At 43.5% G+C, this 23,417-nt stretch overlaps 1 protein-coding gene across 1 annotated transcript in view; it reads left to right on the top strand.

Moving 5' to 3' along the window:
• Window positions 1-3,836: 3,836 nt before the first annotated feature.
• Window positions 3,837-23,417, top strand: part of MAP1B (microtubule associated protein 1B) — an 84,450-nt gene continuing 64,869 nt past the window's right edge. Inside the window, exons 1-2 of the mRNA XM_066615252.1 lie at window positions 3,837-4,014; window positions 15,757-15,858. Of these exons, the coding sequence (XP_066471349.1) occupies window positions 3,837-4,014; window positions 15,757-15,858 (280 nt within the window). The remainder of the gene's footprint in view (window positions 4,015-15,756; window positions 15,859-23,417) is intronic.

The raw sequence follows: 23,417 nt of genomic DNA, 5'->3' as shown, positions 1-23,417 counted from the left end.
CTGCGGAGGCATACTCGTGTAGGCCTGCAGATACTGGTGCTGCTTGTAAAATGTAAGAAAATCCTTACAGACAAGTTCATTATAAAATGCATTTTATTGATTATTGAAATTCAAAATTTAATGATGATGTACATTCACATCGATTATTCTCTCTTCTTTAGAATTTTGTTTTTATATAAACTTGTTTTGGCTGTGTTATATTACATGTATTTTGTGTACTTTCTTTTCTTTTATAATAATAATGATGATGATGATGATGATGATGAAGGTTTGGCAACACCAGTATTTCTGAGGCAAATGGCTCATCTTTTAGCTGATTATTTTTAGCTGCAACTGTAAGCCACATGTTCTGGTTGCTGCCAACCAAATGCCATAATGCCTTAATAAGCAAAATATCATATTAGAATAAGCAAAATATTAATAATAAATCACTGGAAGCCAGTGACTAAAATAAAACATTGTACTGCACAGACAATACAACAAACACAAGGAAAAAATATATAAAAAGCATTCCAGTTATCAACACAATTGGCATCAAGAGTTGATTACCTTGGGCAGCTGCTAAAGGATCACTGCTGATCTTTGAGACCACCTCTACCCATAGGCACAGTGGTAGCAGAATGACTCTCTTGAACCCCACTCAAGTAGAATGGAACCCATGGAGAACAGTTTGCTGAGGCCCTTCTGAAATGTGGAGCTGTCCCTACTTGCAGGTTGAATTCAAGGTATTGATATTGACCTTTACAACCTCAACAGTCTAGGGCCTGCATGTCTCAGAAAATGCCTCCTTCATATGACCTTCCCTTTTGTCAAGATCCCCTAGTGATTTGCTGTCTGATCCAGGTTTGATGGCCATAAGGAACACATTATTTCTGGCATTCTTTCCTTTTGATCTCTCTTCTTTAAGATATTCCAGCAGTCTTCCCATGCTATTTTTTAGGAAGCACTTAAAAAGCCTTTTTAGTCTCTCATGCCTTAGGAGGAAGACAGGAGTTATTGTATATCAAATATCTTGGCCAGTCTTGGCATCTTGGTTCCTGGTTCTCAAACATGTGTGTTTATCTCTGTTAGTAGGCACTGTTACCATGGTGAGCACAAATCCATTCCAGATAAATCTTTCCCTGATTTGGTTGTGCAAAGAAAGAGATAGTGCCAAAATTCCCATTCGCAAGCCATTATCAACATTGTTCAATTGCCTGTTCTGCCACAGACACTAAAGAGGGCTCACCTCAGTAAAATACTGAAAAAGTATCACTAAAATGACAGCCCTAAAACACAAAATATCACATCCAATGCTGAAATACTTTATTTATTGAAACAATTTATATCCCACTTTTCCTCTAAGTAATTAGAGCACTCAAGGCAGAATACAATATAGTAAAATACATTATAATAACAAAATATAAAGTATAATAACCATAACATAATCATAAAAAGTAGTTCAATAAAACATTACAAAATATTCAGCTAATAATAATAATGAAGAGAGAGAGAGAGAGAGAGAGAGACCAGCCACTGGCATAGATGCCATGCTGGGGTGAAGAGGGACAGTTCCTCTTCCCCTGCTAATTATAAAACATTGCTGCAGCAGCAGCAGCAATAACATCAATAAATACCCTAACGCAGCTACCACAAGACTCAAAAAGCAACTGACAGCCCAATCCTAAAGGTACTGCAGCTGCCAGGGGTACCAGTGCCAAAGCGGCAAAGCAGCTACAGCAGCATCCAGCGGCTCCTTGGCAGCTGCTGGAGGTCTTCTCAGGGGAAGCCCCAAGCCCCGCAGTGGGGATTGTCAAGTATGTGCCCGCTATTTTGCTGGTGCAGACTTGAGAGACTCTGCAATCTTAACCACACTTTCCTGAGAGTAAGCCCCACTGAACAAAATAGGACTTACATCTGAGTAGACCTGGTTAGGATTGTGCCTTTCATGTCTTTATGCCAATAAAGGTCTTACTGACTAAGGGTGCAATCCTAACTCTTTATGTCAGTGCTTTCCAGTGCTGGCATAGCAGTGCCAATGGGACATGTGCTGCATCCTGCAGTTGGGTGTCACTCACGGAGGGCTCTTCAAAGTAAGGGAATGTTTGTTCCCTGACCTCAGAGCTGCATTGCCCTTATGTCAGTGCTGGAAAGCACTGACATAAAGGGTTAGGATTGCGCCCTAACTGACTGACTCCATGTCAGGCCTTCTAGGGGACGACCATCCAAGGTGATGGGTTTCGAAATGGCTAGAGATGGCCTTTCTACTGTTGCTGCAGCTGCTGCTGCTGCTCTGCTACTACCACTACCAATAACACTGGTAAAGAGTTCTATGAGTGGAGGGCAATAGCAAGGCCCACTGCTGATGTTCAGCAGTTGGAAGGGTGGGCAGTGTCTGCTTGTCAGTGAGCTGGCTGGGGAACAAATACTGCACCCTGGAAGATGACAGCCTGAGGAATGAGTTTCCACTGGGCTGAGGATGGTTGTTCTGCTGTCTCCACAGCTGCTCTTCTTGGCTTCCCCCCAGCACAAGATGGAAAGCAGTGGCAAGGCCCTCCACCAATGCCCAGCTGCTGGGGGGTTCATCACTGTGTGGCTCAGCAGCTACCATCAAGCAGAGCAATTTTCAAATTCCAGTTGAAATACAAATGTTTTCACTTGTAACATGAAACCAGATAAAGTTGGCATAGATGAGCCTTCTCCCACCCCATGCTGCAGTGTCCAACTGGGAGTACCGGAAGCTGCCAGTTGGCCACGCTCGAGTTGTCACTCCCCACCTCTTTCTTGACAGGTGCCCTCCAAGTTCTTTTGCAATGTCACACAGAGGATGCACACAGCTCAGCTGCATGCGGTCCTAGAAGTGCACCTCTCCTGTCCCCTGTAACATTGCAAAGGGCCTTGGGGGCACACCTGTGGGAGTGTGCAGTGCAGCTGTTTGGGGCAGGGCTGTATTTGTCCTTGGAGTAGTTATGTTTCCCACCTGAGATGAGGTAGGGCTCACCAGTCGGTGCAGCACAGATGGGGCTTTGGGTTTCACTCTGACAAGTCCTTGCCAGGGATGTGTGGTGGGTGGGGAGGCAGGTGAGGCAGAGCCTCCCCACCCTCCCACTCCATGCGTGGGTTGTGGGTGCTTGGGTGCCTCACATGGAAGCAATGCTTTTCAAAGGACCCCGGTGGGGAGGCTCTGCCTCACCTGCCTCCCCACCCACCACACATCCCCAGTTCTGGCATTTTTGAGAAACCAAACCCAAGCCACAGCAGGGCTAGCAGGAGAAGATGCAGTCACCCATTTTATGTTCCTGGGTTAACAAAGGGATCCCTGATGGCAAATAAAGGCAAGGCAATATGGCAGAGGGGGAGATAAAAGAAGGCCAGCAGCCCCACTCCACCCAGAGCTCTCCCTTCAGTGCCAGCAAAGAGTGGCTTGCCTGGCCTTCTCTTGGCTGGGCGGGCTGCAACTAGGGGGCCTGCGGCTAGGCCGTGCATGCCCCTTGTGGGGCATTGTTAGCCCACCTCGTCCTTTCTGCTTCCGGAGGGCGAAGCTGGGAATGATTTGCTGCAGATGACATCAGCTCCATGTGGCGGATGGATGCTGGCAAAGCAGCAGCGCAGCAGCGCGCGTGGCTGAGGCTGCGCCTGGTCTCCTCCTCCTGCCAGGTCCCAGCCCTGCACCGTCTCGGTATAAAAGCGCCGCCGCCTCCCCGCCCGCCTTCACTCCCTCGCCCAGCTGTCTGGAGCCTGGTGGTGCCTCTCCGCTCTGCCCAGGGAGGCGCCTTTGGAACTAAAGCTTCCCCTCCTTTCGCTGCCCGCGGGGAGAAGAGCAGAGGAGGCGCCCAGGAGGAGCGGGGCTTGCCAGGATGGCCACGGTGGTGCTCGAGGCGGACACGGAGCCCGCCTGCAGCCTGCCCAGCGCGGTGCCCCCCTCGCCCAGTCTGTCGCACCGCTTCCTGGACAGCAAGTTCTATCTGCTGGTCGTTATAGGCGAGCTGGTCACCGAGGAGCACCTGAGGAGGGCGATCGCGAATATAGAGCGAGGTAAGGGCTGCAGTCCTCGATTTCCGGGGAGTAAGCCCCATTGACTATCATAGGGCTTGCTTCTGAGTAGTCATGCCTAGGATGGGGCTCTAAGGCTGCAATCGTATCCACACTGACCTGGGAGTAAGCCCCATTGACTATAATGGGACTTGCTTCTGAGGAGACACGCCTAGGATGGGGCTCTAAGGCTGCAATGCTATCCTCACTTTCCTGGGCGTAAGCTCCATTGACTATAATGGGACTTGCTTCTGAGGAGACACGCCTAGGATGGGACTCTAAGGCGGCTGCTCGCATCCCTTTCCCTCCCTCCGCCCCCTTCTCCATCAGTATCCCTGAGAAGAGTCCCTCCCGCTTCCACTGGCTGGCGGTGGGAAGGGCGCAAGGCACTGGAGGCGACCTACAGGTTGCACAAAAGTCCTTCCCCGTCATCTCCTGTGGTGTCTTTCTCCGCCAGCCAAGCCAATGACTCTGCATAACCTTGGCACAACCTCCTCCTCCCCGCCAGCTGGTCATTGTCTCTTTGATATGACATTCATGTGGAAGAACTGTGCTGCCTTCTCACCTGGCTACCGAGAAGGCGGAAAAAAAGGGAGATCTGATGCAACCACTCCCTTTTCCCCCTCTTTGTGTGTGTGTGTTGGGAGGAGGACCCTCGCCTAGAGCTGCAGTACCAGACTTGGCAGCAGTCTCCACTCAGCCCCAGCTCTGTGGCCAGCCCTGATGTCTCCTTTTCAGAGGCTCACTCACTTCTTGGAAGTTGCATTGCGCACAGAATAAAGGAGACGCTGCAGCTGGACTCGCTGAAGGGTGTGTTTTCCTCCCCGCCTGGCTGCAGTTCTCCAAGTGCGTGGAAGACATGGCTCCCTTCGAATCAAAGGCTTTGTTTAGTGGGATGCGGTGCGAGCCGTGGCTGAAACCACTCTGAGATCCAGGGCAAAGTTGATTAATTCCCCCCCCCCCACTGTGGTTGGGCGGGGGGGGGGCGTGTGCAGTGATGCTCTGTGACCTCTCATCGCTTGTAACCTTCCCAGATTGCAAACCTAGCCATACTTTCCTGGGAGTAAGTCCCATTGAACACAATGGGACTTGCTTCTGAGTAGACAATGCATAGGATTGTACCTTAGACTGCCAAGCACGTAGGAGAGAAGGGAGAAGAGAGGAGAGGGAGAAACTGCAGTCACAAAAGTGGGATGGGGAGGGAGGGTCCAAGGGAGTTGGAACCATCTGTCTAGAATGCTGAGACCGGCATCTGGAGAGCTACAGGGCTCTAAGGCGCCTGCAGTAGTAACCGAGAGGCTCTTTGGCTTCAGCACACAAAGGTCTGCAGTTGGCTGTTGGCATTTTGCTGCGCCAAGAAGCACAAGAACGCATCACTCCCTATGCAGCTGATCAGGGGTTTGCTCCGCTCTTTCCTATGAGTCATTCCTATTCTCCCTCCCTGATCTCAGTGCAGACCCCCCCCCCCAAACCCCCCATCTGGCTCAGAGCAGAGATCATCTTGGCTTTTTTTGCAGTGCCTCTTTTTCCTTCCTCGCCTCTTGGTGCTGCTGCTGGTGAGTCTGCCCAGAGATACCGGCTTGTGGGCGTGGTGCAGTCCGCAGTGCGGTCCCTATGGCAGCCCACAGCGGACAAAGGGCGTTAACACAAGCAAGGAGAAAAAGAAAATTGCATTAAATATCCCTTTGCAATCAGTTTGCCTTTGCTCCCTGGAAATGGAAGGCAAAAAGATCTGGAGAGCTCCCGTGCTGCAGAATGCGCCGCTTCTGATGAAACAGGCAGTGGCTTCCTTTGTCTCCAACTTTAAAGCATATGTGATTTGGGTTTGCTTCAGGAACATTGAAGCAAAATGGAAACTTTGCAAGAGATTTTTTTTTCTCAAAAAAAAATCTGCAATAGCAGTAGTTTTGGCTATGACGTATTAAGCACTTAAATTTTGCCATTGCCTAGCTGCAGATAACTACTATTGCAGGTGAATTGGCTAACTTAGCCAATTTATTCTAGAAAAGTTACAAATACTTCTCAGTGGGAGGTAACAAATGGATTTCGTAAATATAATGCTGTGTTCATCAGACTGTGTTCCTTCAGACTGTGGCAGTCTGAAGAATGCTAATGTGCAACACAAGTGTCATAAATGCTGGCTATTGTGATTATTAAAAGGTGTAAGTCATAGATGTTATACAAGTAGGCTTTAAAACTTAACTTTATGAACAAATGCATTTTGTTGCAAGAGGGTTATGGCTTCATTGGAAAAAGTAAGAGATTTCAGGAATCTGCCATTGTCAGACAACCCTTAAGAAGTGTCTGGATTACATTCTGGTATTTAGGTGTGGTTCAGCAGATGGAGGACTTAAATTAAGTCTTTGTTGCTTTACTTGCTATATATGGTTCTAATTTTTAGTTTCTTTGTGCATTTCTTCTTGTAACTATGTTTTAGTGTAGGCAGGGCTACTTGTTCTGGTAGTTACTAGTTTTATAATGCTCCTGTTTGTGTTCTTCATTGTAGGGTTCCTGAAAACTGGTGGGGCTGACAATGTTTGCTTTAGACTCCTCTGATGTTGGGTTTTATCTAAAGTTTTTAGGTTAAGCCTGGGATTTTACTTACTTACTTTTTTTACTTAAAGTTATGAATAATTATTATCTTATATGGATGTGGTTTATGCCCTCAAGGCAGCTGATGTCATCCTTTTTTCAGAAGAAATAAAAGTTCAAGTCTGAGAATTTTTTCTCGCTACATTATATTTTGGTTATTTCTTTGACTGTAGTTACTTAGAAACAATGTCAACTTCTAAATTTTGGATTAGAAACAGGCAGTGGTAGACAATATCATTAGAGGTTTAGGGTGCAATCCAGCACCAACATAAGGGCAATGCAGCTCTGAGGTAAGGGAACAAACATTCCCGTACTTTGAGGAGGCCTCCATGAGTGACACCCAACTGCAGAATGCAGCACACTTTCCATTGGCACCGCTATGCCAGTGCTGGAAAGCACTGACATAAGGGGTTTGGATTTCGCCCTCAGGTTGCAATCCTAACCATACTTTCCTGAGAGTAAGCCCCATTGAACAAAATAGGACTTACTTCTGAGTAGGCCTGGTTAGGATTGTGCCCTCAGTGACTTGGCATATTAGTGGTTCAGTCCTGAACATGGATTGAAGAAGTATGTAGACTCCCTTGAATTATGAGTTCTCAACGAGGCCTTCAACAGTTCACAATTTATAGTACCTTCCCTGTACTCTTTACTCTTGGTTTTGGTCCTTGATCACCACCATTGATAACACTGGATTTATGATATCACTGCATAGAAATTGAAGAAGGCCTCATGATGAATTACTAAAGGTTTATCCTGAATGGGTGAAGATTGGTTTTCTTTAAAAGTTATTAAGAGGAGTCTTGAGGTTGCAGTCTTATCTAGTGTGGTGTTAAGTGCCCATCTTTTTTTAAAACCTATTTATATTAAAACACCAATCATCTAGCTCTCCTTCAGTACTTTAAAGGATGACTCTTGGATTTGTATGAAACTCAAGGTTTGTGGGTGTGCCCAGATTGCTAAGGGACAGCCTGCTGTCAGAATTACCCCTCACACAAGGAATAAACATTCCTATCTCAATTGGTCACTCACATCAGTGACAAAATGTATAGTGTTTTGTATTTTTACAGTCTTTAAAACACTCCCCCCCCCCTTATCTGTGAGTTTTATGTTGTGTTTCAGTCAGAACTGCTGAATCATGGAGCTGCATTGTGGAGATGGACTTGTGTAGGATTGTTAATGTTTTGTTTCAAAGCCATGGATTTGGCTAGGATCCATGCTGAAAGATCTCATTTGCTTCAAGAGAATTGTGTACTATATCGTGATGGGTTTTTATTATTATATACTTGTTCTTAAGAAGCCACCTGTGACGTTTTTGAATTTGACTACCAAATCCCTTATAAACTCATAGCCCACATCCAAATGACTATGTTTCTGGAAAGGCTCGACTTATCAGAAGCTGATATTGCTTACATTTCTGCCTGTACAGAAGCTAATGTCATTTCTTTGTTTCATCATTCGTGATCAATGCAAGCTTGTCTCTTCAAGAACACACAAGCACATATATGTCAGTTCTGCCTTGACTGATTCTGAATATATTAGCTGTATGATTGTTGCTCAGTCGGTTATGATAACTTGAAGTCATGAAACATGAATCTTGTTACATTTATCTCACAAATTCCTAACATACTGTAGGAGCAATGAGTTCAGAGGTGACATTCAAAGTGAAAATCCATAGCCCAAGACCATATGGTTTGAGGACTTATCTTTCAGTTGCTTTTCTGAAGTTAAACAGTTATGAATCTGATTAGTGCCTGAATAAGAACCCCCTGGGAACCTCATGGCTACTGACTTCAGTTCCATCATGGATGAAAGGTGGCATATAAAAAAGCTGTTTGTTCTAAATGAAGCAACTATATTGGGTCTGACCTGCCTGTCTCAGATGGAGCAAAGGAATGCTGGGAAGTAATCCATTTCCCTTTCATCTTTGGCTGTATTTGGTTCAGACTCCAGGATCTAGGCGTGGCTGTGTAAATGACCTTGACAACTGCATTCTTTTATGTTGCTGTGTGAAGGATTTCATTCTAAGAGCTTTGATAACTGTGTAGGATTGCAGCCTTATTTTAATATGTTTCAAACTTTAACAATAATGTTCAATTTTTATGAAGAACTTTGGAACATTTTAGATAAACCTGTTCAATTACAGGTGTGCGCCACTTGATGACAGGGATATGTTCTTTGATCCCTGTTATGCAATTATGTCATAAAGCAAACATTCAGCCCAATCTAGTGCCCTTGTGTAAACAGACACTCCTGCCAGACACTTGCTGGCTGCACTGGCTACTGGAGATAGATTGTCTCTTCTTTGCATTAAGAGCCTCTTTGTTGTGTAAACAGACACTCTGCTGCAGGCTATGGGAGATATGACTGCCTCATTAAGAGTCTCATTGTTGTGTTTTGACCACTGTCCTATGTGTGGTCCGTCATTAAGCGGAAGGTCATTAAGTGGGGCATGCTTGTATTGTCAAGAATAGGTACCCCATCTGTATTAATGACTTAAGGGGCAATGTGAAAAATTATCAAGACAACTTCCAAGACTTTTTTTTGACTAATTTAACTGCTGCAGAAGGAGCAGGGAACTGTAACTGGCATCAGTTGAGCAAAGTGTTTTTTGGAGTGGCTGTATTTAATTGCCTACTAAAAAAAATTACTCCCAAGAATCACATTAATGGCACAGTCCTATTTGGGCCTTTTGTCACTAGAACACTTGTTGACTGTTTCAAAAGGTGATATGCAAGTCAGCATGGCCTGGCTGCTGCAGCAAGCAAAAAGTGACTGGCTCAGGGCCCCAGTGGACCAAGGACACCTGCCAGCATCAGTAAGTAAGTGCAGGTAGTGGGAGGAGAAATGGGGCAGGAAAGGGGAAGAACAGGGCAGCAATGGGAGTGGGAAGAAGGGTGGATCAGGGCTGGCAAGAGGGCAGCATTCATGCTCCCTCTTCCTAGCCTTGAACCCCTGACCTGGGTCAGCATAGGCTTGTGCCAGCTGTAGAGCTAATGCAAATTGTGCACTAGTGGGCCTGTGTGGGCTTCCTCTGGGGCAAGGGAACAAATATTCCCTTACGCGAAGGAGGCCTCCAGAGGTCAAAACTCTCCCACAGGATTCAGCATGCGCCATGTTGGCACAGCTGCATTGCTGCGCAGGAAGCTAAGCAGGATTAGGCTGTCGGAGGGAAAGCAACTGAACATTATTTTTTCAAATGATATTTCATTTAATTTACAAGCATGCCAAGTTCAAACTAATCTTAAATGCTTGAAGTTCAGATGGTTCTTGCAGAACCTTTAAATGTTCTGTGTGATTCACTAGGGCAGTGGTTCTCACACATTTAGCACTGGGACCCCCTTTTTGGAATGAGTGTCAGGACCCACCGGAAGTGATGTCATGACCAGAAATGACATCATCAAGCAGGAAAATTTTTAACAATTGTAGGCTGCAATCCTACCCACACTTACCCAGGAATAAGTTCCATTTACTATCGTTGTTAAAAGCATATACATAGTAGCCTGTTAAAAGTACAGGTCTATTTCTCAAATGCAATCGCATACCATTGTATAATCAAGTACATATATATTAAAAATAAAATATTGAAATGTATGGGGACCCACCTGAAATTGGCTCACGACCCACCTAGTGGGTCCTGATCCACAGTTTGAGAAACACTGCACTAGGGCCATGAGGATCTCAAACTACAACATGGTTTTTTTTTTTGGGGGGGGGGGAGTAAGGTGTAACAAAGTCTTAGTCCTAAAGTGTGGGATATGTATTGCTGAGGAAAGTGGAAGGACTTGGGCTACAGTCCTGTATTTTCCTGGGAGTAAGCTTCACTAGACACAATGGAACTTACTTCTGAGTAGGCATGCCTCAGCTTGTGCTGCTAATGTTCCAATTAGAGTGGGAACTCCTGTTGATACTGTGCAGTTATATTTGAGAATGGGTCTGCCCTTTGACTTAGCCACTCCCTCTTCCCAAATGAGATAGACCAAAGTTGCACTCCTGTTCATGGTTACCTAGAAGTAAACCTCACTGAATATGTATGGTATAAATATGGTTATATCAAAACTTAGTCTGAGTGAAAGGAAGCTCAGAGGAACTTTCTGTCCTTTCCACCCCACAGCTACCCCCTGCATCCACTCAAAAAAACCTACTGAGGGTCAGGTGGGTGGGTGTGGCATGGGTACAGGAGGAGTGACCAAAATCAAGTGAAGTATCTGTCAGCAGCCTCCACTTACAGAAGGTTCCTTTGCCCAGTTTGAGTGCATTCTCTCAAATCTCTACCCTATCCGAATTCTAGAATGTTTTCCAAGCTTCAGGAAAGAGTCCTTTCTGAGGATACAGGTGGGAAGGGGGTGGAAAGGTTTGTACCCAACCCACAGTCTCTTCAGTTCTTTTCTTTCTCCTTTTATGTCAGCCGGTTTGGCCATTTGGAGATTGTGGGCAATCAGTGCCACTAAAACAGCTGCCACTGTATCCAGTGTGGGCAGAGAGGCTGCCAGAGGTCTCCTTGGAGTAAAGGAACATTTGTTCCTTATCCTGTGTTACATTCCAGCAGCTGCTATGCATTTACAGATCTGCACCAGCTCAGTTCCTGGCACAGGACCAAGAAGACCTGGGATAGGATCTGATGGCAGCCTCTGTTGCCATTTCCACTCCCCTCCTGTGTCTAAATTTCCCACAGGCCGCTCTCCCCGCCTTCCCCTTTTCTCCCCCATGCTTCAGAACGCCTTCCCTCTGCTGAGCACTGTACTTACCCCATCCAGTGGCTCCTCCCTCTCGCACTGGTGGGAGAAGCCAGTGCCTGCCTGCACCAGGCTAAGTGCCAGTAACAACTACTGCTGGGCCATTGCAAAGTGCTTTATGGCACTTTTGTGACAGCCGTCACTGTGCAAGAGCTGCGCTGCAGCCTGGTAGAATCAAGTACTCTGAAAATACTCTCCTACATGAACATTCTCCAGATCATTCTCTTCAGAGCCCACTGAGAAATTCCTGAAGAATTTCATTTCATGCATCTGATGAAATGGGTCTTTATGCAGAAATAAATTGGTGCTGCAAGAGTGTTTGCTGAACAGACTAAGGGCGCAATCCTAATCAACTTTCCAGCACTGACATAGCTGTGCCAATGTGGTGCACACTGCATTCTGCAATGGGGAGGCAGTCAAGGAGGCCTTCTCAAGATAAGAGCACGTTTGTTACCTTACCTTGAGGCTGCATAGCAGCTAGAATGTTGCTGAAAAGTTGATTAGGATTGCGTCTTAAGGTAGCTACCCGTCTGGAAGTTCTAACTTTCTTATATACCTGAGTTTTGTTTAAACTCTTGCCATCTGAAAAAAGGCAGCTGACCTTTTGAAATATGACATGGCAACTAGTGTGAACTTGTTTTTAAAATATCTGTATTTACTCTGCCATGTAGAACAATTCCTTGAAGGCTTTTTACTTAAAAACAATGCCAAGACTGCCCATGTTCATTACATCTATTTAACATATAGTATTTGTGACTTGTAAAGTTACATATCACAGAGAAGCTTTTGTCAAACAAATGATAAACTTCTTACAAATAGGATACTTCAGTCCGAATTTTTTTCAGTGCAGCGTACTCAAAATAATGGGAAATGTCAGGGTGCTGTTTTCAGAATTTTTCTTTAAAAAGACTTCATGCATAACTCTCCAAACACACTCCCATAGTCCAATTTGTTTATATACTCACCTCATGTTAATGGCTGCAAGTTGTGAGCTGAAATCTAACAGCTATCTTAGAGCCCTTAGTAGTAGGGAAACCCATTCAATAATGATGTGTACTGGTGATGGTGAAAGGCCACAGAGAGCAAAGAATGTGAATTCTCAACTATACAGACTTGGCATAAGGTTCCCAAACAAAGGCTATGGAGCATTGTTGGATTGCCTTCATTAAAAGTTCAAGAATTGGGGGTAGTCAGCTGGACGCCTCCATTAAAATACAAGCTATTTTGGCCAACAGACACTTACAATGAGACTGCAGATCAAAAGAAAGCTCAGAATGAAATGGTAAATTGGTGCATTGGCATACTTATTATTACTATTTACAGAGTTTTGGTGCATACCTCTTTATGCAGCTGCAGATGCATAACATTGGCAGTTCCGAGTATCCTCTTGAGGAAGGAACTGAATAACAATATCTTCTTGTGATATCTGGGTAGCTAAAGGAGTAGGATCTCAATTCATGGGAATAATAAATGAAAGAGGGTGACAGTGAGAGAGACCATGATTGGTGTTGCTGCTTTAACCATCATTTCAAGCACTGTACAATAGTTTCAGAGTAGATGAAAATAATCTACAGCTTGGATTTGCACAGTTTTAGCACTTTTCCTGTGTGAAGAAGTGGAGATTCTAATGGGAAGCGCAATCTAAACCGCCCTCCTGAGCCAGCACAAGTCCATTATACCTTCTCTCAACTGTTGCAAAAGTGCTGTAAAGCATGTTCGCAGTGACTTAGTAGTAGGATAGGCCAGCAACTGGACATGCACTGGCCTCACAGAGCCAGCCCTGCAGCTGTAGGTGGTAGGTTTGTGATGCCTAGGCAGACAGGCACAGAGTGTGGGAGAGGGTGGTGGGAAGGAGCAATGGGGGCAGGGGACAAGGAGGGCAGCCTGGGGGTGGATTGGGACTGGGAGGGGGTGGGACCGGACACAGCAGTGCAGGCCAGATCATAACTCCCATCCCTGGCCCAAGTGGCATTACTCGGGCCACTTGAATTTGTGCCTGCGAAATTGCAGATGCAGATTCGTGTAGCCCCATTGGGCTGCCTGGGGTATTTCTTGGGGTAAGGGGAAGGAAATCCCATTACTCCAGGTTGTGCCCCAGCCTGTATCAAGCGCACTGCATTGGATACAATGCAGGCTGGTGAGCCTGTCTGTTCCAGTGCTGGTTAGGATTGTGTCCTTAAGATAATAAGGGTGAATGAAAAATTTGGGGCGGATTCTGCTTGAGACAGAATGTCCCAAGTCCAAAGTATTTCAGTGTAAAACAGAGGTTTGTATAAAAAAAATTATTTGTCTTTGCTATCCATTCAGTGTTAAGAAAATTGTTTTCATATTTTATGTTTTTACCAAAAAAAATCCCTAAATATTTATTGAAATTTTAACTTCTAAAAATAAAGTGTGGCTAAAGTATTATAGGCAGGGAATATTTTGAATTTTCTGGTTGCAATGCTTAATGATTTCTAAAAAATGATAGGTACCGTGTTTCCCCGAAAATAAGACACTGTTTTATATTTTTTTTGGCTCAAAAAAAAACAAAACACACTAGATCTTATTTTTGGGGTAGGTCTTATTTTTTTTAATGTACAACAATCCACAGTCATTCACGTACAAAAATATACCTTACAAAAATATTCCCTCAGCACCCAGGAGGATGCCTGTCTTCTCAGAAGTCACTTCCTTTATAGTTAATGGAAAACTGGCTTGCTGCTTCCCACCTCAGCTCCTCCTCAGCATCCTCTGCCCAAGGCAGCACAGCAGGCGCTTTCTAGGTGGTGCACACGGGAGATGCCTGCCTGACTACTCAGAAGTCAGTCCCTTTATAGTTAATGGGACTTACTCCCTGGAACGTCTGGAGACCCTCAGAGCCCAGTAGGCAGGGTTGCCTCGCTCGCTGCTTCCCGCCTCAGCTCCTCCTCAGCATCCTCTGCCCAAGGCAGCACAGCAGGCGCTTTCTAGGTGGTGCACGCGGGAGATGCCTGCCTGACTACTCAGAAGTCAGTCCCTTTATAGTTAATGGGACTTACTCCCTGGAACGTCTGGAGACCCTCAGAGCCCAGTAGGCAGGGTTGCCTCGCTCGCTGCTTCCCGCCTCAGCTCCTCCTCAGTGTCCTCTACCCAAGGCAGCACAGCAGGAGCTTTCTAGGTGGCGCGTGGGAGTGCATTGTTCCTGGTCACGTTGTCCACCCACCCTGCCCAAGGACCCCTCCCGCCGCCCCCCTCCTGGCCCTGATCACTACTAGTTCTTATTTTTTGGGGTAGGTCTTATATTTCAGCAATTCTCAAAAAACACACTAGGTTTTATTTTCGGGATGGGTCTTATTTTTGGGGAAACACGGTAACTATGTTGCAAATTGATTTAAGAATACAGGCGTGTACCCCTTAACAACCTTCTGGCAAGCAACAGGTTGCATATGTGCTGGCTGCTGCTAGTCAAGAGGTCACACCCCCAAGCTGAGGGGAGTTCCACTCCTCTCACCTACAGAGGCTTTTTTGAGCCTCCCAGAGGCAGCATGCATGTGTGCGCTGCCTTTGCAAGGCTCTGAATGCCCCAATCGTGCAAGAGACACAATTTTCAGATTCCCAGAAGTTGCATTTCTTGCGTGATTCCAGCATTTTTAGGCTTGCAGAGGCTGTGCAAGAAAAGTCTCACATAGTGTTAAGCTCCGCTTGACGTCAGGGATGCTGGTCTGCATCCCTGTTGTTAAGTGGCACACTACTGTATATGTTAGTTGGCTTGCCATAAGTATATTATAATGAAACTATTCTAATAATTGAACAGTAAAAACTTCTGAAAGAAGTGCTTACAAGGGCTGAAGCCTGTCAAATCTGTTGTCTCAAAAGCAGTAAATGGTCTAATATTATCCCCCACCTGTGTGCAGGATACAGGACTACCAGAGTAGTGGGTACTGTATCCTGTGCACCAGCAGGGGATCAGGCTGGCCATGAGAGGTAAGAAAAGAAAAACTTTATGTACCTCCCTGGCCACTGCCTGGTTCCCCTATGGGACTCATCAGATCTGAGCCAGCTCTTTTGCTGGAGCACGTCAGGCCTGGGATTGGGGGTTTGGTGGACATCAGTGCCACTGCAGTTTGCCCTGTCCCACCTCTGTTCTGCCCCACCACTGAGAACCCTGCTGATGGCCAGTCTGTGGTGCTGCTGATGCTAGTCAAGAGGTCTGTGGTGTTTAGGCCTTTGCACTGACAGGAATGTTGCACAGACCACAAGAGTGGCTCCAGCATTGGCAGACCTTGTTGTATGGTGGCATACCTTGAGGATATCACTGAGCCCTAAGAATATTTAACATATTGACAAATCAGGCAACAAAGCTTTTTAAAAAAATCTGTGGCTAGTTTGTAGAATCTAAGAATTTGTATTACTGTACTATCTTTTTCAAAAATCACAAGTTCTTCTATTTTCCTTCTAGGAATCCGATCATGGGACACAAACCTAATTGAATGCAACTTGGATCAAGAACTTAAACTTTTTGTGTCTCGTCACTCAGCTCGATTCTCTCCTGATGTTAGAGGTGAGGCTTGTTTTACTGACTTTATTGGCACTTGGCATACGTAAAATGTAAAATGGCCATTGGCATGGTGATTTAACTTTAGTCTGTTCAATAGATGTGTTTTCTTAGTGGAAAAATAAACCTTAGAGATCACAATTTGTTAATGTTATATTTTTTCCTTTCTTTTTTTCCAGTTTCTTTATCTTTTTTGTTTTGATGTCGATCTGTCCAATGTTACTGTTATGTCTATATAATTTTATCCTTTTTTGCCAAACGAAAAATGTGCATGAATGCAGACTGTTTTCTCTTCTCTAGTAAATACTGGGAAAAAGTCAATGTATGTGCATATATTACTGAATATTTAGAATAATTTGTGGTTAACAATGGAATTCTAAATATATATTATCTTGGAAAGGAAGGTGACAGTGGAAAATATAATCAAATATGTATGGTTCAGGATCACAGCGAAAGGCTGTAATTCTAAACATGCTTATGAGGAACTAAGTCCTATTGGACTCGGTGGGAATTAATTCTCAGGATAAGTCCTGTGAGTCAGGCAGTGAATCTAGTAAGTTACTGTGCAGCATATTGTACTCTAAATACGATTCAGTTCTGGAAGCAATTCATTTTCACAGTTCTGCATTTTCCCTATATATTCCTTTTGCAATAAAAGCATAAATAAGAGGTGGTGGAAGTTATTTTTTTAGGTGCTGTAGCTCCCTTTTCCATATATTAGTTAAAGCTGAAGTACTTGCAGCCCAATTTTACCTAACATCCCATGTGGCAATGCAGCTGTGCTAGCATGAGCTATGCTGTATCCTGCAGCAGGTTTTTGGCTGCTGGAAGTTTCATTAAGGAAAGGGTCCCTCACTACAGGGTAAGCACCAGCTGTGGATCAACTCAGACCTGTGTCAGTGATATTACTGGTCTAAGGCCAAGTTGATCTGTGCAGGTGGTTCAGGCCAGAGAAAGGGATTTGGATTCGGCACACGCTGCTGCCAAACCTGCCCACCCCACCCTGTCTCCTCCCCATTACACCTTCCCCCATCCCTTTTGACTCCTGCCCTCCCCTTGCCCATTCTACCCCTGCACAGGGCTTACCTGCTCTGGCAGACCTCTGTTGCTGCACAGGTGAATGTGGGAAGGCTGGGGCGCTGGCTGCTCTTACAGAACATATGTTCGGCTGCCGCTTCCCTTATTCAGGATTGGGCCATTGGACTAAGTATTGTAGCCTAACTGGCTTATTGATGGGCATAAATGTTTGAAAAAGCATGTAGTACCATGACAACCATTGTTGTTTTATCTGTGCCTTGAGAATTCAGGATGCATTATAGAAATTTTATATGAAATGGAAAAATCTATGCATCTTCAGAAAATGAAATAGTTATGAAACTATTCTGAGCGTCCCTGGAGGTCCCAATGAGGGCAGAAAGGTGGAATAAAATAATTATATATTTAATACTTAAATAAAATTACTAATTTTTTGACCAAGATCCAAAGAACCACACAAATAGTTTTGCACGACTTTGTGTTAGTGTACCTTGGGGACAAACAAGAACAAACATATTGTTCAAACATATGGAAATATATTCTGGAGGAGTGAGTAAACCCAAAAAGGAGGGTCAGTCTTGGGTTAATTGTTTGAAGAACTGCTGGCTGGACTTTCTGGAGACTACCATTTTTGAATGGTTGCTTCTGTACAAAAAGAGACCCTTTTTAGAGCAAGTAAAACATGAAACATTGCAGCAGAAACAGTAATTGGTGTGTTCAAGCTCTTCCAAATTTAGAAAAATGTAATGGTTTTGATTATTTGTTCCTTGGCTTATTTAAAAGATCAAAACAAGCTAAGTATGCATAGTCACCTAAATGGTTATTCGCTGCAAGTACAGAAGACTGTTTACAGTATAGTGCATCATGTGCATTATACAGAGTTGTTTACATTCTTTCTGCTGTACTGAGAGTACTTGGATGAGGGAGGCTAGGGAAGACTTTACAAGGGACTTGGTATAAAACTTGAGTAATCATGATTTTTCCAGTATCAGTGCAACATTCTTGTAACCAGATCCTGAACATTTGGACAACTTAATTTTATCTGCAACATCATTGCAAAGCCACTCTCTTCTGGCATAACACAGATTTGTGGAAGAACAGATTTTAAGATTAGGAATGGGTAACCAAATGGACTTGATCAAAGCTCTGTGGGACCTCTGACACAATGGGAGATTAGTGTACAAAGAGGTTGTCTTCTTTTCTGACACGGGAGAATTATTTTTATTTATTTATTTAAATATATTTCTAACCCTCCTGTAAAAGACAATATAATAATTATTTTAATGATATTGTTATTTTTCATGTGATTTTGATACTAACTACCCCGAGAGCTGATGGGGCAGGGGTGATGGGGCAGGGAGCAGGGCGAACTGAACCTGGGAAGGGGACATGTTTGGTGTCAGTGGTGTCCATCAAATTCAAACACTTCTCCTGGGTTCTATCAGCCTTCATGGATCCACTCAGACTTGTGCCACTGATATCACTGTTGCAGGTTCAAATAGACTCACTGAGCAGGCAGTGGCTTATCCCAGGACAAGGAAACAAATATTCCCTTGACCTGAAGTGAAGTCCTGAGGCCGAAACCCCCCCCCCCCACAGGATGCAGCGGGTGCCACGTTGGCACTGCTGCTTCACTGTATGGAGAGTTATGATGGATTGGGCTGCTTGAAATGTCTGTACTAGCTAGGTGCTAACATTAACTAGGTGTGACAGTTCAGGTGCTAGGGGACCAACAAAGGAGGTGTGTACATTTACTGTAAACAGGAAGATAGGAGATGTGATATTGAGAGATCCACTTCAAGTTTTATATGTACCCTTTACATGCTAGAATCTGGAAGAATCCCAACCCAGGTTTTATTAAAAGTTTAGTCCCCTTAAATACAGGCCTCATGTCTATTACTTATTTGCTACCCATATTCTCACAATAAAACAATATTTTTTATTGTGAATGCTTCTCTTGTTTCTTCCTAGATCCCTGCAAAATCTTACAGTGGGTAGTAAGAGGTTACTGCAACATTGAGCTGCAGCAAGATAAATATATTTTTCCCCATTTCAAATATGCAACTGCTTCAGCAAATCAGAAGAGCAGTCTGTAGGTTTATAAGGCTAGGATCATATATTTCCTTACATGGGAGTAAGCCCTGTTTAACTCAGTAGGAGTTCTGAGTCAACATATATACAGAACTGAAATGTAAGCTGTTTAATGGAGAAACTGTTGTACCTAGAACAACTTCAAGCATAGCTTGACATGTTTCTGAATTATTTCCCCTTCTAGTTCAATACTTGCTGCTCTTAGGGAGAAAGAAAATTGAGACAAAGAGGCAAAAGTTTGATTCATTTAGCTGACTCATGCAGATGGATCCTTGCTTAGTTTTCCCCGTGGAGACGCTGCTGTTGGCAACAGTGTCATAGCATCTCTGTCTTGCTGCATAGCAACAATGAGGGAGGGAATATAAATGTCTTAAAAGGTCCTTGGTTTGTAGGCAGAAACCCTGTGATTTCATAAAGAATAATTAACTGTACTTGTAAAAAGAATTGGATAGATCAACAAGGAGTCAACTAAAATTCCTTTTTGTATACAGAAGCAGAAATATTAATTGCTACAATTGATGGAAGTCAAGTTATTTGTTTTCATTGACTCAGGATTGTTACAAAACCTCATACATTTCCAGAATGGAACATGCTTTTGTGTGGGGAAAAAGCATGAAATCCATGAGACAGGTTCACAGGTATCTTTATCATTCTATGTTCATATAATGAATTATGTGTAGAAAATGTATAACACTTCAAACTACTGCCATGTGGCTCTCTTATATAAAAAAAAATCACCTTCACAAAGTCTGCCATGTAAAACAAAAAAAGGAATAAGAGGACAATTGAAATATATGCTAATATATAGTGGTAGTATGCTTGTGGTGTGACTTTTCTTTTTTATTTTAAAATGCTTTGACCGAAAGACCTTTGCCCTAAATATTTATGCTGCTATATCTGCTTTTGATGCTAGTGCAATGTCAGTGTGATACTGATGTGTGGTATTGCATTAAAATGCCTGCTGGAATACCTCCTGTATCCAAAGACGTTTGTAAGGTTTTCTTGAATTTTATCATGTTAAGAACTCTCCTTTTGAAATAACCTGTCTTTTCACTGGCCATTGGAAGGCAAGCAATAATGGAGCCAGGCAGGACTTTCCAGAGTCATGGTGCCATGACCAAAAAGACTGACCAAGAGGTAGTAAGAAGCAGTATAATAGCACATACCACCACAAAGGCTTCACATCCAAGTTCTTAATGACATAAGCCCTGATCCTGAACTGACTAGCTTTAAATCAGCACCACCCTGAAGAACAGTGTCACTTCTCCTGTGTTCTTCAGTTGCTTGGGGAACTTGGAATTATTTCAGTTTTCTCCTCTATCAACTATAATGTATCAAACCTGAGTGAATATTTCAGCTATATTCTTTGACAATTTTCCGTTAGATGCATATAAACTGTCTGAAAGATATAATGGAGAGCATAAAAACCCATTTTCTCTAATGTGTCTGCAGACAGGATTTAGCAATCAGCTAATTTAATATTACTCATAATCATTTGTCCTAGTCTTTTGAATTTTTAAAGTCTTCATTGTCAATTGTAAGCTGCAGAGCTCAAATTCAGTGAAGTTCATTAGACTTAAAAAGATTTAAATAGTCTTCAGTAGGTAATAAGGTTTTGCATATTTAGTGTTTTTAGGAGTTCACAATTGTCATTCTTCTGTCATTCAGCATCTTTTGTTTAAATTGTACTTTGTTTTTTTTGACAAACAAAATATAGTAGTTAACTAAAGAATAAACCTTTTGAAAAATTCCAAAACCTAAACAGAATTTAGTTATTTGTTTATCTAGTATAGCAATCATGACTTGTCTCTTTGGGACTGAATCACAGTGTGATCCTAAAATTGCATATAGGGTTTGTGGCTGCCCATTTGTATTCATAAAGAAACCCTAGTGGGAATGGTTTCTTTGCCCCTAACAACTCCCCTCTCCCCATTAAACCCTGTAATTACATCAAGAATTATAATTTGTCTTTGGCTTCAGTGGGATAATGTCATTGGATGTCAAGTTGGGGATTATCAAGTGGAAGGAGAATCTGCTGCCACTGTCACTTTATGTTAAATAGGAGAATCTGATTGTATTCATCTCATAATAATTCAAAGGGCTACAAGCATTTACTGAATATGTTAATAAGAGTGCATAGATAATAACCCGTTACCACCAATTACAGGCAAGGCAAGAGATGCATAGAATTTCTATAAAATCATTAATTTGATGAATAAGAATACCAGTGTTTTGTCCATTACACTTCAAGATGCAGTCTGAGGGTGAATTACTGTAACTAATGCTTAAAAGATGGGACCTCATTTGTCTCCCACTGTATAACTGAGTAAATAAACTGAATACAAGACAAGTGTTGCAAATCTTCAACAGATCTAATAAATAATGGCTCAGGATGAAACTACATGTTATGTGAAATATATAACATGCCCCCACTATTTTTCTTTCTGTTTTTCAAAACTGTACACCAGAGAGAGGTCGCAAAATGATGTAGAATGGCAATGGGGGGTAGGGGGTCTTTGCTCCTGTAGTAGCCCCCTCATTAGCAACTAAAATTAACATGTAAGCTAAAGGATAAGAACAAGTTCGACTTTTCTACCTGTCCATCTCAATTTTGTAATCATAGTGATGCTTAAACTTCTTTCCTTGAGGAATGAGTTGGAGAGGAATTTTACCACCATCATAGTTCTGTCACATTTCAATGATTGTGTATGTGCAACCTCCTGATTTTAGAAATGGGTTATGTCAGAATGCCAGATGCAGGGGAGGGCACCAGGATGAGGTCTCTTGTTATCTGGTGTGCTCCCTGGGGCATTTGGTGGGCCGCTGTGAGATACAGGAAGCTGGACTAGATGGGCCTATGGCCTGATCCAGTGGGGCTGTTCTTATGTTCTTATGTTCTTATTGTACTACTTTGGAAAACAAAAAGAGCATATTAAAGGCCAAACTACATGTTTCATGAAACACATAAGAGTGAAGCAAACTTCCTCAAGTAGGAGCTTCATATTAAAAGCTCTAGTCATGTTAAATGAAATAAATTATCAATAAATATTTATCTTGCCCTTCAGTTCAGGAACCTGTCTCAAGGCAGCTAACTGCATCAGAATAAAATACAGCCAACTGCAGAATGAAAACAAGACACGACGTTACTGCTGCTTCTCCCTCTCCAGTATTCATCCCCCGCCCCATCTCAATGATTGCTTCTGTTCTTCTCTATAGCAAGTTACAGCAATTATCTCCTTCTCCACCTGCCTCCTTCTTTTAGTTCTGTTGTGACTGAAGGAGGAGGGATGGAGATGAAGGCAATTAATTATTGCATGCTTACCACATGTGTAGTATGGACAGCTCCCATAATGAAGTATTTGAAGGCTGTAACTTGTTTGGCCTTCCTGACAAATAACTATCTGCAGATGCTGCTATTTGTTGCTAAATGGAAAATAGAGAGAGAGAGAGAGAGAGAGAGAGAGAGAGAGACACTCAACACTAGCTGGCTTTTTGTCAGTTGCATAGCATTTGAATGACTTTCAGCTTTGTGCCTTAAATATTTAGATTAGCTTCAGCTGAGGTTAAAGGTAATAACTCTATTGCATAGAGTCATGCTTTGTATGAAATTTAAAATCATTTATATTCTCTGTTTTCACTTATTTGTTGGCAACTAAAATGAGTATGTATACTAAAGAATGTGTCAAACTTTCCTACCTCATCTTCTCAGTTTTAAAACATTATGATAAAATACTTGAAATGTTTTCCTTGAGGAATGAGATAGAAAATGTGGTCTCCTTTAGTCCCCTTTCTCTAAACTTAAAAAAAGTCCTTGAAAAAATCCTTCTAAATTTCTTAGGGTCCAAACCTGTGGTGTCAGTGCCAGCCCAGTGCCAAGTGTAGCAAACACTCTGTAAGGCTCGCCTGTAACGCTTACCACTGGGCGGGCGCTAGCTAGTGTGAGCCTGTACTGAGCCAGTATTGAGCAGAAGCTGGTAGCATGTCGCCTGGAGCTCTGGGCAAGTACGCGGCAGCAGAGTGGCAAGTTGCGGTGGGGGGAGGCATTCTGGGATGGGGGAAAGGCAAGGTGGGGCAGAAGGGGGTGGACAGCAGCTGTACTGCCATATCCTAACCCCCCTTCTGGCCTGGGAGACCTGACATGAGTCTGCTTGATTCTGTGCCTGCTCAGTAGTGGTCACAGGTCCGAGGAGACCCATCAGGGTGGGGTAAGGGAGTATAAGATCCCTTTCTCCCTCACTAGAGATATTCAAGTAGAGGCTCAACAAGCACCTGTTGGAGATGCTCCAAGAGGATTTCCTGCCTAAAGCAGGGGGTTGGACTAGATGATCTATTAGGTCCCTTCCAACTCTATGATTCTAGACCTAGTGCTGCTGCCCAGTCCAATGGGATGCAGCGGTCACCATTTTGTTGTCGCTGACGTCCTGGGCTCTGGGAAACCT

This window comes from Tiliqua scincoides, chromosome 2 (genome assembly GCF_035046505.1).
Source record: "Tiliqua scincoides isolate rTilSci1 chromosome 2, rTilSci1.hap2, whole genome shotgun sequence".
Classification (NCBI taxonomy): Eukaryota; Metazoa; Chordata; class Lepidosauria; order Squamata; family Scincidae; genus Tiliqua; species Tiliqua scincoides.
This window is presented reverse-complemented; position numbering and strand designations above follow the sequence as displayed.